This window comes from Beta vulgaris, chromosome 6, assembly GCF_026745355.1.
Source record: "Beta vulgaris subsp. vulgaris cultivar EL10 chromosome 6, EL10.2, whole genome shotgun sequence".
In the NCBI taxonomy this organism is placed as follows: domain Eukaryota; kingdom Viridiplantae; phylum Streptophyta; class Magnoliopsida; order Caryophyllales; family Amaranthaceae; genus Beta; species Beta vulgaris.
In genome coordinates, this window is record NC_079207.1 from 57,290,944 (window position 1) to 57,308,581 (window position 17,638).

The 17,638-nt window shown below is 33.6% G+C and overlaps 1 protein-coding gene across 1 annotated transcript; it reads right to left on the reverse strand.

Annotated features, from left to right (window-relative positions):
* Nucleotides 1-354: 354 nt before the first annotated feature.
* LOC104897211 (hypothetical protein) lies at nt 355-9,480 on the reverse strand. The gene is made up of 4 exons (XM_010684042.4): nt 9,024-9,480; nt 3,707-3,954; nt 2,231-2,751; nt 355-912 (listed from the first exon to the last, which is right to left on the reverse strand). Exons 1-4 carry the CDS (start codon nt 9,441-9,443, stop codon nt 449-451), a joined length of 1,653 nt encoding a protein of 550 aa, XP_010682344.2. The 5' UTR covers nt 9,444-9,480; the 3' UTR covers nt 355-448.
* Nucleotides 9,481-17,638: the final 8,158 nt, after the last annotated feature.

The window sequence follows — 17,638 nt, forward strand, 5'->3', positions numbered from 1 at the left end:
ATATTAGGGTGTGATTACATAAACATCTTATATAATAGAGTAACATTTTTTACCTTTATTATTCCGCAACTATAATAACAATTCTTGGTGGGTGAATTTTGAATTTTAAATAAAAAAATATTTAATTATATTTGACCTGTAGCTATAATTTAGGTAGTTGTTTAAAACTTCCCACAGTAATATCATTGTTTGATTTCAAGGTAGTTTTTTTTGGAAGGAAATTATCACGCCATGTGACATCAGAATTTTTGTATATAATAGAGTGTCGAATTTGGCAATGACACGTGGCAGATGTAGTAGTAGCATGACACGTAGGCGAAGTGAACATTGAATAATATTGGCTTGACACGTAAGCAAAATGAACCTTGTTTTATATATATATATAGATGTATACACGACAGAACTGACCATATACTTCTAGTATATACTAAGGAGTTTATCACTTCGATTATATCACTTCAGGCTCTATTTGTTGTAAACTTGTAGTGATTGTATCAGCAACTTCAACGATCTTAAACCACTGGCTCCCAGGATCACACTTATTATCATTACTTAAACACTTGCATGTGGTGGTAATGAGATTGTTATCAGAATCTACATCCAAACAAACAGTAACACGCCTGCTCAGTGAAGCTGAGAGATGCAGTTTCGAGTCTGAGATCGGTGTCCACCTCGTTCCGACCCCCGGACAATAGAGGCTGAGTCTGGCAGGGAGATTCATACCTTGTGCATGCAAGCAAAGGTATGAACCCTTTATAGTAAGTGTCTGTGAAGGTGTGTAAGTCCAGCGGTTGGATTCAGCACAATTTCCAAGCTGCACCCCCATAGGCGTCATTGGTTTTTTGACGACGCAGAGTCCTGTTGATGGGTGATATATAATGTTGTGTTCAGTGCGTTGTGACATTCCTGGCCCTGCATTTCAGACATTCACCAATATTAATCTCGCTTAAGTAGGGTTTCAAAAGGCTTAGATATCTGCAAACTTTACCCATTAAAGATTTTGTGATCTCTTCCGCTTATTTTTACTGAAAATACATACAAAGAATTTTCAACCTATATCAACTAAACGGATGGGAACTCATTATTTTTAATTTTTTTACAAACTAGAATTATACTCGCTTTGTCGTCCTTCTCACTTTCATGTACACGTCTCACATTGAATATAGGGATGCAGGTAGGGCGGGTCAAACAGGAGACCCGCCCCATCCCCGCCGCAGTGTGGCAGGGATGGTTTCCAGTTTGGTGGGTGGTGGAGCGGAGATGAGGATTAAAACCATACCCGCCTTGGAGATGAAGATGGATTTTAAGTTATATCCGTCCCATCCCCGCCCCGCCAATACCAACCCCACCTGCCCCATCTTTTTAAAATAAATTTGAGTCAAAAGTCAAAAATATCAAAAAGCCAAATGGCCCCTTTACATTATGACAAAAGAGTAAAGAATTTTGGGCTATTTGATCATTTATGTATTTTTGGGTCGTTTCATCATTTATGTATATTTAGGCGTTTTATATCTATCAATGTCAAAAATATTGTACATGTTTCTTTCCTTTTAAGGTGGGTCTAAGGTGGTGGGGATTTGGTGGGCGGTCGGGTGGAGAAAATGGTGATAAGGCGGGTATAGATACCCACGCGGGTGGTGGGGCGGGGATGGTTTTATGTTCATACCCGTCGGGGCGGGGATGGGGATGGGGATTATATTAATAGGTGGGGATCATGGGGATGGGAAAAACAAAATCCGCGTCGCCTCGCCCCTTGCACGTCTTTGAATTTAATATCTTCTTTTATATATTAGTAAAATTATAACGATTAAATATTAATAAAGTATCAATTGAGACGAATCAAACAAGACCCCGCATGGCTATATTCTTTCTTATAAATTGAAAAAAAAAAAAAAAAGATTTTCTCTACGTATGAATACTATCAAGACTCCAAGTGAAGGATAAAAAAACAGATGGAGTATTGATGACTAATGAAAAATGAAAACTTGTTTAACTATAAAATCTATTTTTTTTTTCACTAGTGTTTTTTCACGTACAACTACTATTTTTTCCTTTTTCTTAGGGGACGGATGGTGATTTTCAATTACTGAATGTTGTTTGTTAAAATATTTTTTTCACAAGGAAATATGTAGGCCTCAAAAGCTATTTTGTGGGAGATATTTTATCTAAACATATTAACTGAAATTGTTCTAGTTTATCCATAACATTTGGTAGAAAATTAGATTATTACCTTGAAGAGGAGATTGGATAACAGAAATCCTTTCCAAGAAGCTTGTATTACGAACTTGAGTCCAATCAGAATTCAACAATCCATAATATTCTACCATCCCAACTACCCCTTCTCTCAAATAATAGTTCCCAGCCAAAGTCCATAATGCCCAATCCAAGTCATGTTCAGCTATCCAAGCAAGAAAACAATTTAAGTATCTATTGTCATTAGTATTTGTGCCTCTCAAGTCTACCCCCCACTCACTCACAAACAAAGGAAATCCTTGATCAAGTAAAAACCCAGACATTCCCATTATGTTGTTCACCAACTTCCCACAAACTTGGTTTGAGTTTCCATTTTTCCATGCTTCCCCATCTGAGAAGGCGTACCAATGTGCCTCGAAAACTAACTTTCCGGTGAAACTTAGAGAGATTGGTTGTTTGCGAAGGAAACTGAAGTCTTTGTCGTAGCTTAGGCCCGAAAGGATGACTAGTACATTTGGGTTGGCTCCATGCACTGCTTCTGCTCCTCTTTGCATACATCTTCATACAAGAATATATGTTGGGGGAAAGAATCAAACAATTAGCCCACCATTTATATGATACTTTCTTTTATCGGTTGTTATTATTAGTTTAATATTACGTTTCAATATCATATTCAACTAATTTAAAAGTACACTATAATCAACCAAAAAAATGACACGCAAGCAATATACAAATTGTAAGATATAAACTAGTATATGAGTCCGGGCGTTATTCCGGATTGGTATTGTTTTCCGAATTTGATATGCATTTTTTTCCATTCCCATTAAAATATTTGAAAGAAATCTCAACATTTAAAAAGTACAAATATAATAATGTAGACACTTAAAACATGATTAAAAGCTGGTTGAGATGGTAATTGTGTCATCTAGAATAGAAAGAGGTCACGGGTTCAAATCTTGTTACAAGCTAATTTTACTTTTGTTAATTGACATGACTTATATACACTTTGGACAATTCTAGTGGAATAACAGAGCCAAGTAACGTATATACATTATTACATTGTCACACACGTCTTTTAATATATTTGTATAGATTTTTTACCTTGGAAGTAGTGTACTTCAACTTTTAAGAATGAATTATTTAGCACACATTGAAACCAAAAATATTTGACTAAATCTACAAAGTTGAGTTTAGTTGGTCCAACACTATTTAGCTTTAACTTGACTATTTAGGCCAAGCCACATCCCAATAAATGCACCGAGTATGGGGACCAAATCTCGGCTGAACCAAGTAAGTTGGATTAGTGAATAGTGATAACTCATAAATACCTCTACTTTGGTTACATGCAATTAGAAATATCATTTGAACCCGATTAGTCATGCATGTATGCCAGTACTAGACCAGACCGGACAAAGAAATATGAAACTAAACATGAACGAAAGCAAAGCCAATATGGGGCTTAATATGGACCATACATCTAAGAGTAATTAAATTGCTAAGTAAATATGTTTACCTATACCAATCATTAACATTCTGTTTAGGCCCACGAAGTTCATTCCTTAAACTCATACCAATAACAAATGGATTGTCTTTGAAAAGTGTTGCCATCTTGGTTAAGCCATTGATCCAAAGGTCAGGATTGAAGTATTGGTCTCCAAAGAACCCATTACCATCATATTTGCTGCAACACCATCCTGGCGTACTTATATGATTGTCCAGAATCACCATTACTTTGTTGTTTGTTAGGCTTGCCACCACTGCCTGCCAAATTCAATTCGCGCATGGATTATGATATTAACTCCTCATCAAATAAACCTAAGACATAATAAGATACTTCCTTTGTCCTTCGACTTTTGCATTATTTACATGCGCAACATTTTGACTATATATATTTTTTTTTTACTAATGTATGAAAAGAAAAAGAATTTATAAATTATTATTGGATTTGATTTAAGGTATCTTATATCAACTATTTATAACTTTTACTAACAAATAATTGAAAAATATAAACGACTAAATTGGTGTTGATTTATGTGAAAGTTGAAGGTTAAACCATTAAAAAAATTGGAGGATGTCTATGTAATACTACTGATGAGTTAATTGATGATAATCACTGGCGAATCTAGGATTTCTATATAGGGTGGGCCGAACTTATTGATTAATTTCTTTGAAAACCACCTACTCTACCATACCTATTTGCATTACTATTCCAAATATGTTATTTATAATTATTTTGGATCATGGGATGGGCCGAGACCCGGATAGGCCATCCCTAAATCCGCCCCTGATGACAATTAATTAATAGTATTATTAAGATGGCATATTATTGAAGTATGTTTCCTCGTCATTCACATCTTCCTTGCACGAAAGGAACTATCTACGCTCTACCTAACCCACTATTTTCTCTTTGCTAACCCACAATAATTATGCACATAATACTTAGTCGGAAACTAATATAAAATTAGATTTTGTCAACATCAATACATCTTAGGTTGTTGCAATATAATCTCATATTCTTGTTTCAAGTAAGTGAACATCTATTTTCCTATCTCCATCCCATTAACACTTATCCCTATTATACGAGTCAAGCGAGAAAAAGATGGTATTTTCTTACAAAAAGTTTGATATATACCCTTAAGGAATTTTAAATTATTATATATATGAAATAATTTTTTTTTTCCTACTTGCCATATATATTGAACAAGTTAATAATAAAATTAAATTTGAAATTTTAATTAAATATTAAATTAAGGAGAATGATTTCCTATCTCACATGTGTGAAAAATAAAAAATTAAATTGATAATATAACTTGATTGACACAATCAAAAGAAAAAAAACTTAAATTTCATATTAATAATCACACTGATAATATTTAAAACCTAATTATTGATTATTATTCGATAATCTCCATTATATAAATCAAACTCTTTTACTTTATTAATATTCAACTATTGAACGTGATACACAAAATATCATACTAATTTTCTCTTTATTATAACATATATTTTTCTTTTTACTAGTTTTATCTTTATTGTAACATATCTTTTTTTTTCCCTCTTATAACCACCACTAAATATCATACTCACATAGTAAAAGTTGAGTTAAACATCATTTACACATTTCAAATATTTAGCGCTTTGGTTATTTTTGCATCAATAATAAGAATTTACATTAATGATTGTATTGATCGATAATATAAATTAGTTGCATTCTTAGCTTAGTTTTTAAAAAAAGTGGCGTTTATTATTAAGTTGATATAGTAAAAATTGTCATATATATATATACTATCAAAACAAAGTTTTACGATGATTTATAATTAGAAAGGGAGGAGTATGAACATGTGAGTTAAATTACTAAGAGATCGTTTGGTTCACCTCAAATTTCAGTAGAATTTGGATTTCTAGAAAGTACGAAATGGAATAGTTGTTTGGTATGCAGGAAATAGGTAGATCATGGGAAATAGATTTTCTAAGGAAATGAAAATTCCTATGAAGTATAGGAAATTAATCACCAACCCCCTTGGTGATTAGAAATTTCCTGTGTCAATTACATATTCCTATGCTCAACCAAACACCAAAAGCCATTTCCTAGAAAATAGACAAAAAAATTTACTTCCATAGAATAAGACTTTCCATGAAAATTAAGTTTCAACGATAACCAAACGAGCTCTAATATGATTTAAAAGTTCATGATTTTCTTAAGACTTTTTAGTAAAGGACAAGACATTTTAGAGGACAAATTAGTATATGATATGAGATTTAGCCCTACATATATATAGGCTACTTTAACTTTGATTCTTTTATGCTTCGTTTGAATAAAAGATATTATTTTAAGAAGAAAAGTTAGAGACTAAATGCATTGATTGCGTTATACTTTCGTGCTCTAATGGCCGTTTGGTTAGTGGTTATAAATAGTGGTAATGGTAATGAAATTTAGTGTAAATTTGTAAAGATTTTTATATGTCCATAATCATGGGAATGAAACTTTATCACAAAACATGGGGCTTCCTTTATGAATATTCATTACCACCTAATACCACCTTCCCAAGTGGTAATGGATAGTAATGAGATTTTAGGAAGAAAATGAATATCTTGTGATTAAGTAGCATTACCATTGTAATGACATTGGATTTCTAGTACAAATTTACACTATAATGCATTACCATTCCCACCATTTATAACCTCTTACCAAACGGGCCGTAAAAGTATTGGTACATTATCCTAATCCCTAATCTATGGAGTACTATTGAAAAACATGACTGCTGAGTGCTGATATGTGCTATCATGTTATATGTTATTCATTTGTTTATTGAAAAAATATTAGAAACAACTTTTTAAATACAAGTTAGTGAGAAATAATCTTTTAAAAAAATTTGGCAAAATAAGATTTTAAGAAGAAAATATTTTGCGACAAATAATCCGACCTATTTTTCGACATTGACCAAGCATTTTTCAGGGTTGATTCGTTAAAACCAAACATGTGGAAGGCACGTGAACAACATCTCTTATGTTTCAACTCTATTTTTTTTCAATTTTTTAACATTGACCAAATATTTTTCGCTGTTGAATTCATCCGTTTATGAAGGAAAATGGGGTTGAAACATAAGAAATTGGATTACGTGCCTTGCCATGTGTGGTTTTAGTTAATCGAAGCCGCAAAATACTTGGTCAATGCTCAAAAAATGGGTTACGGTTGTTCCTCGCAAAAAATATTATTTTTAAGGCCTTATTTTGCCATAAAATTTATAAAAGGTTGTTTCTCGCATAAATTTGTATTCAAAATATTATTTTTAACAAATTTTTCTTATTTATTATTAACATGGTGCACTCTGCACATAAGGGATCTCCTTATACATTGGGCTCTCTCAAAATTAGATGCTTAAACATAGTAAATGTAATAGTGGATATCTAAAGGTATTATTTTACTATATATGTGTCACTATATATTTCAATGTAAATATAGTGTCACTACATATTTTAATATAAACTAGTTATTAGTCCCGGGCTATACCCCGGGTAAGAAAAATTTCATTTATTAATATTGTACTTTGATATGATGTTACTAAATACAACTTGGTCTAATGGTTAAAACTTTAGTACATGAACTTGAGGTCACGGGATCAAAACTTATACTATGCAATTTCTAATTTTTTTCATTGTACATGAATTACATGAACTAAAACTCCTTAGGGAGAGCGCCATGTGGCACGGTTCCTAATTTACACACGCCTTTTAATATATTAGTATAGATATAATGTCAGGATATTTAATAAAAATAAGCTGTCATTAATTATTCATATGGTATCAAGAGCCAAATTATCTCCCCTATTTTAATCCCTAGCAGCCGACATTCTCCTATTTTCAAAGATTCAATTATTTTCTCGGTAAGCCGTCATGAATAATATAACAAAATGTTTAACATAGAAAATTTGAATATATATGTTATGACCAATAATTTGCAAACTAACGTTTTACTACTCTAGCTATAAACTATGGATGCTTAACTCTCAAAAAAAAAAAAAAATTTGCTTACACATTAGATATCCTTTAAGAAAATAGAAGATGAATCATACTCTTAACTCTCTTCTAACAAATTAAATGATGTGTGGTCCTTTCCTCACAACAAATTAATAGAAACAAGCTAAGTTATGATAAGGTTGGAACCAGCTTCGTCTGGTTATTGTAGTTGCAATTTTATAGCTTTGAACACTCATATAAATCTTGACCAAAATATTATAGCTGATACTATTTCTAATGATTAAAATCACAAATGGATAATATTATGTGCTCAATAATGTTTAAATAGCAAAAATTTAGAAAGGGGGAGTAATTAAGGCCCATCATCCACTTCACTTTTAATTTTTTTAATGTTAGATCATGACTAATCAGGTCCAATCATGTGAAAATTTAAGATGTAATCAGGATTGATCAGATCCAATCAAATCTTATAAGTTCAGAGCCCGTTTCGTTCACTATTTTAAGGCTCCACAAAACGAAATCAATTATCGATTCTTTCTTCATGTTTGGTTCAACCCCTCACCAATCCATTCCATTACTTGGTGGAAATGGGCTCCCCCAATTTGTTACCTCCCGTCTCTCTCAAGTAACAAAATCCATTAGTTAGTGGTAATGATTACCATTCTATGGCTTCAACCAAACACCCAATAACTATAACCATTTTTATTACCATTCCCCTCCTTTATTTGTTCCTATTCCTTTTGCATTTCATATCTCAAACCAAACGATATATATATCAGTTTAGATGAAAAGAACACAACTTCAGGCCTAAAACTCTAGGAGCAGTTAGGTTCGGCAAATAATATTAAAAAAACAAAAGAAAAGTGGGAAATAAAGCAAAAGTAATCATGTGTTCCAATTATTTCAACGCTTATCTTATAACCTCGAATCAACCTACCTCTATCACTCTTAAAGTTTTTCTCCCTTTTTTTTTCTTTATTAGAATTGCTTATATAGTTATATTGAACAACCATATGAGAATTGTACGTGTATGTGGGAAAAAGAAACAAATTACCTTAGAAGATGATTGATACTTAAAGTCTAAAATAAAACAGTATCATCTCTATGGTCATATTTCTCTTCCAAAGACCCGAAACTCTATCCTCCCTCACAAATCACATAGTACTATAGCATAAGTAGCAAGATATGATTCTTTTATCAATAAGTACTATTATATTTACGTGAATGCATTTCAAAATCACAAAATTCTTGAATTTTATATTTTTTAAATAAAGCGTGTAGTGGTTAGCATGATGAAAGATACTCTTACAAAGTTCAATAAATAAATATAAAAATAGGTGGTAAAATATTACCTGGAAAGTATTGATCAGAGAGAGGTCAACAATGGAGGGATTATTAGCTTGTAACCCAGAAATAGAATCTGAAAGCCCAGCATTCACAAAAGACTCTCTTACAGTAAGACAAGCTAAGGACTCATTAGTAGCCAAATAAAGAGGCCATGTTAGCCTAACACAATTAAATCCCAAATCTTTTATTTTCTTTGATATAACATCAACTGGTTGATGACCTAGTCCTTCTGCCACCACCAACTCTAGGTGTGATGCCCAGTTCACGCACGCCAACTTCACGCGATGCCCCTCCTCGTCGACAATCCATCGAGAACTCGTTGAGAGGGGCAGCGCGTGTGACGCCGTGAGGAGGCCGAGGAGGAGGAGGAGGAAGAGAGGGAGAAATGAGAGGGAAGAGTTTATGAGTAAAAGTCTTCTCTTCATATTTTGTTTGTTTGTTTGTTTAGATTGGTTAAGTGAGATAATAGGATAAGTAGTTGCTTGGGAGTTTATTTTATAACCCTTTTCTTTAGCTCAACCCGGAGTTTTGAGGGTTGTGTAAGTGTTATAAAGTTGTGAAAGGCAAGATATGTAGGGTCTGGCAAAAGGCCAAATATATACGTTTTTTGAATGGTGGCAAATGGCAATTTTAACCGTATGAGAAGTTACGTTATTGTTTGCTACAACTTAATTGTTGGGATAATTGTTATACAAGGTTCTGATAGATTAGCATAGTTAATTAGATGCTCTTTGGTCTTGAGTTATTGTATGTTGTGTATGCTTATAGATTTATTGAAAGATATGCTTATCATTTTGTGTCATGCTCAATGAATGTAACTTTAAGTCTTTACTAGAGCAACTAAAGATTAATTTGGAGTCACCCATAAAGTATATGGAAATTTAAGCAAAAAAATTAACACGGTTTATCATTAATGAATGGGTGACTTATCACATGGTACTCTCTAATCTTAAGCTAATTTATGCACCTTACTCATATTCTTTTAATCATGTGTATCGTAAAGGAAAACTTAAATTGCTAAATATCAACCTACAACATCAAAACTAAAATTGTTTATGGATAAAACAGCTCGCTAAATTCGATCTGTGTTAGACTAGCGAGATTCGACAACAATTTTTTTTAAAATAGAATATAGACAGATTAGGCCCTTTCCATTGATATTAATAGATGGACATGCCTAACATAATTTTCTAAACGGATGTGCTAGCTTGGCTCTTATATATATTTCCATGAATTTTAATAGATCAATATTTGTAATAAAAAAAAGTAGAGTTTGGATTTGTAATTTATATGATTCTGAGTATTTTGTAAATTTTACGTGTTAATTATTATTTTTAAAATGAAAATGTATGAAATTATCATTGTATGCTTCGATTTAGTGTCACCCCTGATTTTTGTAACCCCCTCCTTATTAATTCTTGCATTCTCAATACTCAATAATATAATTATATTTCATTTCATGGTTTTATTCTTATAGTTTATGGAATTCTTGTTTTATATGACTGTAAATTATATGGAATGTAACGATATTTTTAGCAAAAAAAAGATTGTTGATGATGAAGTAATTTGAATATTCTTACATAAATTTTAGGTTCATGAGCTTGTACGCAGTTCCGACACGCTAACTATGGACAATTAGGAGTATAATCGTGTAAGTTATTTGATTAAAAACTGAATACCAAATCCAAATTACAATTCCATTTGGGTTTTTTTAAATTTTTGGTTTGGTTTGGTTTGGACTGAAAAATTATTTTTTTTCTATTTTAGTTTGGTCTCGGTTTTGATTTTAGAAAACCGAAAAAACTGAATCCAACCTTAAATTTTATACGTGGGCTTTGATTTTGTGGTATTGTCTAATAAAATAAGAAGCTCTCACTTGAAAGCTCAAAACCCTAACTGAAGTTATTTCCTCCACGCCACCCTTCATTTCTGTTTCTTTCATTTCTCTCACGCCACTCTTCATTTTCTCTCTCATTTTCTCTCTCATTTTCTCTTTTCTCATTTTCTGTCTTTGAGATCTCTAATAATGGAAAAAAATAGATTTTGTCTTCTCTAGTATCTCGTTGTTTCCGATTTATCTTTAAAAATATAAAGTGCTAGAAGAAGAAGTTATCTCGACTCTTAAAAATAATTTTTGAACTAAGAGATTGTTTCTTTTTCTCTCTTACTTTCATGATTTGCACTTGTTATTTTCTCACCCTTATTTTTTGCTTTGCTGCCTACAATACTGCTAAATTTTCTTTGTCATTTTTCAATTGGAAAATAACAAAATTGAATCTCTGTTTTTTTTTCTTTTGCTACCTTGAGAATTACTTGTTCTAGCTTATAATATCTAAATTTCAGACTTTGCTAGTAGTCAGACATTTAATTGCAAATCTAGTTTCTTTTTTAAGTGTTGTTGAAGATTTCGATTTGCAAGTATGTGTAAGTGTTGGAGAAATGAAATTGGTTTCTAAGAATTTCGTTTTTTTCGGTCTGGTTATGGAAATTTGATTTGGTTTGGTTTATGATAAAATTTTGTTTGGATTTGGACATGAAAGTTGAAAATCGAATTTCATTCGTCTTGGTTTGGTTTTCGCTCAAATCCAAATCGAGAACTGGACTTACACCCCGTATGGACAACATGTCAAGCTTGCTAAAAAGGATCTGGGGTTTTTCCATATGAGGCATGTTGGACAAAATATGAAGAACAAGCAGTCGTTGCTTACAATACTATCTATACAATACATTAAAAGGTGTTCTTATCAAAGGATGTATGTGTAACTTGACACGATTCTCAAACTTCTAATACACATATGTATGATCTCTATTTAAAAATATAACAATGTGTAGCTACTATGAATCGAACATATGACAATTGAAATGAAATTGTGATAGTTTAACTACCAATCTACTACAATATCGATGTTTAATGTTTCAAAGTAAAATATAATAAAGTCTTATAATTATATGCAATGATAAAAACATAGACAAGCCTTTTGATTTCCAACACTTTTATCAAGGCAATAACATTCTCTTACCTCAATGCTATTGAAATTGTTATTTTTATCTCCAATTCTTTAGAAGTTTTTTTAAAAATATTTTATCATGTCATAACGTCCATTTTTTCAATTTTTTTTGAAAATTACGAAAAGCTAATAAAATCAATTATGATTTCCCCAAGGCATTATCCAGGTTGAAATACTAGTTTTGTCCCTAAATAAAGATTGCTTTGTTAACAACCAATATAATACCTAACATCTATATTTCTTAAAAACAACCCATTGTCTACTTGAAGATTTAGTTTCTCATAATCAAAGAGAAAGAAAAAAGAGGACTTGATGAAGCTTATTGTCATCTCATACGGTACCATTAATAAAATTATACTTCCTCCGTTTTCTTTACATGTTACACTTTTCAAATCAGGGACTCCTAGCCAATTTTTTGAGAAGAGTGAGATAGCGAGAAAGAAAACAAAAAGGTTCCATGTGAACATGTGATAGGAGAGAGATAGAGAGAAGTTATTACTCAAAATAAAAGTGTAACGTCTAATTTGAAACTTCCTAAAATAGAAAATGTAATAATAATAGTAGTAATAATAATAATAACATAATTAGTTGTTGTTTTTGAAAAAGAACACGTAGTATATGAACATACAGTTAAAAATAAAAGAACACGTTTTAAATTAAAAAAATATATTATTTATGGTAAAAAGAACATATTGTTCATGTCTAAGGTCCGTTTACACAACAAGAATCCGCCTTTATAGCGTCTGAAATTAGCGTTCGTCAAAGAAATCAGACGGTTCTGTCAAAATACCGTCCGTGTTTCTCTCAGACGCTAAATAGCATCCGTTTTTCACAATTTAGCGTCCGACTAAAAATCAAACGTAAATTGTCATCTGTCCCTAGAGTTCACCGTCCGCTTCGAGACGAACGCTAAATTTAGCGTCCGTCTGGCAGACGCTAACTGGGGCCAGGCGAACGCTAAGTACGCGGATATAACATCAGAAAACTCGACCCTTGCAACCATATTTCGACGACATATATTCTCTACGAAACTCCAAACCCTAACCTCTCTATTCTCTCCGGCGAACCGTCGTGCCTCTACTCTCTCCGGCGAACCGCCACGTCTCCACTGTAGCCGGAGGACCGTCGCGGCCACTACAAACTAAGGTTTGCACCACAGTGCCTCTATTCTCTCCGCATCTCTCTTGCGCCTCTATTGTAGCGCCGCCTGCCGCCGTCAACGCTGCCGCTGCTCTTGCCGGAGCATCACCGGCGCCCTGCCGCCGCCGCCGTCACTCTCTCTTCTACAATTGCTTAAGGTATGAATTTATACCTTAGTTTTGTTAATTTTTGGCTTGAATTCCTTGTTGTTGATTGGGGTTTTTGGTATATTTGATTTGGTGTTGTTGTTGTGAGTGATGATTGTTGTTGTTGGTGTTTTTAATTGTATTGTTGTTGTTGTTGTTGTTAAGTGAATTTGTTGTTGTTGGTGGTATTAAGTGAATTTGTTGTTGTTGTTGTTGTTAAGTGAACTTGTGGTTGATAATTGAATATGTTAAGCGTTGTTGTTGTTGATAATTAAATATGTTAAGTGTTGTTGTTGTTGTTGATAATTGAATATGTTAAGTGTTGTTGATAAAAGAACATGTTTAGTATTGGTGTTGTTCATCAACTTGTTTAATTTATTCATGATAATTGTGAAGTGATGTTGTTAATGTTACATGCTTTAGACAAATTGAGTAATTAATTTATTACGCGTAGAGAATTAAGTACAATTAATGGTCACATATCAAATTTATATTATCAAGGGCTTATTATTCTAGGTGTTTTGTAAAGATATGTATTTTTTAGTTGTATCGAATTGAGTTGATTATATATATTAAATATATGTTTAGTATAATAGATTTAGTGTATATTTAGTATATGTTCAGTATATATATATGCTGTGAATGTATTTAGTATATACTTACTGTGGTTTATTTATTACGTAGTGTTGTTAATCTTTTGGATTTGTTAGTAATTCTTACTATTCATAAATTGTCTAATATTTGTCTACTACATATAGTACGTACTTCTATTAACAAAAAAGGACGCTAATTAGCGTCCGACGCCTTAGCAGACGCGAATTAGCGTCGGTTGAGGCGGACGGTAATTTGCAAAAACGGTCGCTAATTGCTGGACTTCTTGTGAGATTCACTTTGCATTGATCGGACGCTAATTGTTTTTTTTTTTTTTTTTTTTGATAATAACACTACTTGTATTTAAATAGTTTTTAACCTGTTTCATTTTCCAACAAAATATACTCAAGCCGTCCGCTAATGCGCCGAAGTCTGCACTAATGACCTGTTTGCATTAATTAGAAATTCATACATACACTAACAAAAATTCATACATACATAAACATAAGTTAACGGACTTAACTAACTTATATGTTCTCACGTCCCGAAATATATACAAGATAGATATTGTAAGCAATCGTAGGAGCCTAAGTCGCAAACGCATCACCACCGCCGGTGGGGGGGTCTCGAGGCCCGGTAAAGGGGAAGGAACCACCACACTGGCTCATCGACTGGATGTAGGTCTTCATAGTCGCCCTCATCTGCGCCAGGTACTCCTCATGCACTCTGCGCTCCTCCTCTCTCCATTTGTCTGGCGAGGTGTTCCTCTTCTCTCTCCTTCTATATTCGCTCACGTTCTCTTTGTAACTTGGCTGTCTTTGCCTCGAACCTCGCAGACAACTGAGAAAACATGGAAGGATTGCAACTAAAGGACGAACTACCTCCCCCCCTCGAAGACCTCTCAAAATAGAGGTCTGCACTCGTCCCCAAACCATGAACCCACCCTTTCTTTCTGCCACCAATAGTCTAAAAGAAAATCTGATTCCGGGCCTTGGTTTCCCCTCTTTCTTCACATTGAGCAAGAGTTTGTCGTAACTTTCCTGCAAGAATGAATTTAGCAAGTTTAAGACATTTAGCCATTGAAAATGATGGAAAGTAAGCCATTTCGAGCCCTTTGTTGGGTTTAATGTTCCTATAATCCAACTTATATGTCTATTTCAAGTTCTAATACCTCATGCAAGTCCTACAATACTCATTTAAGCTTTCTATTACTTGGTTGTATGATTCTAAGCAAGTTTAAGACACTTAGACAATGAAAAAGAGTGAAACTAAGCCATTTCGGGACCTTTGTTGGGTTTAATGTTCCTATAATCCAACCTCTATCCCTATTTCAAGTTCTAATGCCTCATCCAAGTCCTACAATACTCATTTAAGCTTTCTATTACTTGGTTGTATGATTCTAAGCAAGTTTAAGACACTTAACCATTGAAATGATGGAAAGTAAGCCATTTCGAGCCCTTTGTTGGGTTTAATGTTCCTATAATCCAACCTATATGCCTATTTCAAGTTCTAATGCCTCATGCAAGTCCTACAACACTCATTTAAGCTCTCTATTACATGGTTGTATGATTCTAAGCAAGTTTAAGACACTTAGCCAATGAAAAGGAGTGAAACTAAGCCATTTCGAGCCCTTTGTTGGGTTTAATGTTCCTATAATCCAACCTATATGCCTATATCAAGTTCTAATGCCTCATTCAAGTCCTAGAATACTCATTTAAGCTTTCTATTTCTTGGTTGTATGATTCTAAGCAAGTTTAAGACACTTAGCCATTGAAAATGAGAGAAACTAAGCCATTTCGAGCCCTTTTTTGGGTTTAATATTCCTATAATCCAACCTCTATGCCTATTTCAAGTTCTAATGCCTCATGCAAGTCCTACAATACTCATTTAAACTTTCTATTACTTGGTTGTATGATTCTAAGCAAGTTTAAGACACTTAGCCATTGAAAATGAGAGAAACTAAGCCATTTCGAGCCCTTTGTTGGGTTTAATGTTCCTATAATCAAACCTCTATGCCTATTTCAAGTTCTAATGTCTCATGCAAGTCCTAGAATACTCATTTAAGCTTTCTATTACTTGGTTGTATGATTCTAAGCAAGTTTAAGACACTTAGCCATTGAAAATGAGAGAAACTAAGCCATTTCGAGCCCTTTTTTGGGTTTAATGTTCCTATAATCCAACCTCTATACCTATTTCAAGTTCTAATGCCTCATGCAAGTCCTACAATACTCATTTAAACTTTCTATTACTTGGTTGTATGATTCTAAGCAAGTTTAAGACACTTAGCCATTGAAAATGAGAGAAATTAAGCCATTTCGAGCCCTTTTTTGGGTTTAATGTTCCTATAATCCAACCTCTATGCCTATTTCAAGTTCTAATGCCTCATGCTAGTCCTACAATACTCATTTAAACTTTTTATTACTTGGTTATATGATTCTAAGCAAGTTTAAGACACTTAGCCATTGAAAGTGAGAGAAACTAAGCCATTTCGAGCCCTTTTTTGGGTTTAATGTCCCTATAATCCAACCTTTATACCTATTTCAAGTTCTAGTGTCTTATGCAAGTCCTACAATACTCATTTAAGCTTTCTATTACTTGGTTGTATGATTCTAAACAAGTTTAAGATACTTAGCAAATGAAAATGTATGATCCTATATTATTTCAATTACCTTGATTTATTGGACTTTGGCATTGATCGACGCCTTCTTTCCAGACTCATCCCTCATGTGTGTGTCCATGAACAAGTCCAAAGCGGAAGGCAGCACCCCTCCACGCTGTGCGGCCTACACGTTCAAACATATTAATTAAATAAAGCTTCTGGATTAAATGTATTCAAGACAAGTTATATTTACCAATCTCTTGGTGCGCGCTCTGCTGAGGAAATGGAGCCCTGGCAATAAGAAGGAGGTACGTTGCTGGTCAAGTCACCTCCTCGTCGGTTCTTGCTGGCCTTCTGAGATCGTGCTCTGAACTCCTTGTCTTGAGCATTCTTCATCATCTGCTCGTGAACGCTCACAGACAACCACGTCGGACATACACCACCCTTCTTCTTTACTATCAAGTGGTGATTATCTTTCAACCTTTTGGCCATTTTTTTGTCGAATGTAAACCTCACTTGGGATTGAAGCTCCTCCCTCCATTTATATAGGGTCTACATGCATATACGAAACCAATCACAAAGAGTTAGTTTACATATTATAAACTTAAGTATAAAGGGTTAGTTTACATATATAAGAAAACCAATCACAAAGGGTTAGTTTATATATTATAAACTTAACAAATACGATTTCACCTTGAAAAGAGAAAACCAATGGTTTTTTGTGTCGTCATCAACCTGCGACCAGTTCCTCTATGGATGATGGAAATGTTGCTTGAAGCATCTACTCATGTCGCGAATGACTCCATTGTCTTCAAACCTGATAAAAAGCAATTAAAACCAAGTGAACAACACCAATAAAATCTATTAAAAGTAATAAAGTATTACGCTCGTAATATAACTTACCAAAGTCCATTGGGGTCCAACTCCTTTTTCTTGTCAACTACCTTAACCTCATGATTGTACTCGTCCCTCTCCAACTCGCCATCACGCTCAGGCTGAGGCTCAGGCCCCTTTCTGCCACTACCCCCATCACGAGGACCACCTCGAGATCCGGCACATGATGACATCTGCAAAATAAATCACCAACAAATATTGAAGGCATGGCAAAGCTTGAATTAAACATATTATAATCAATA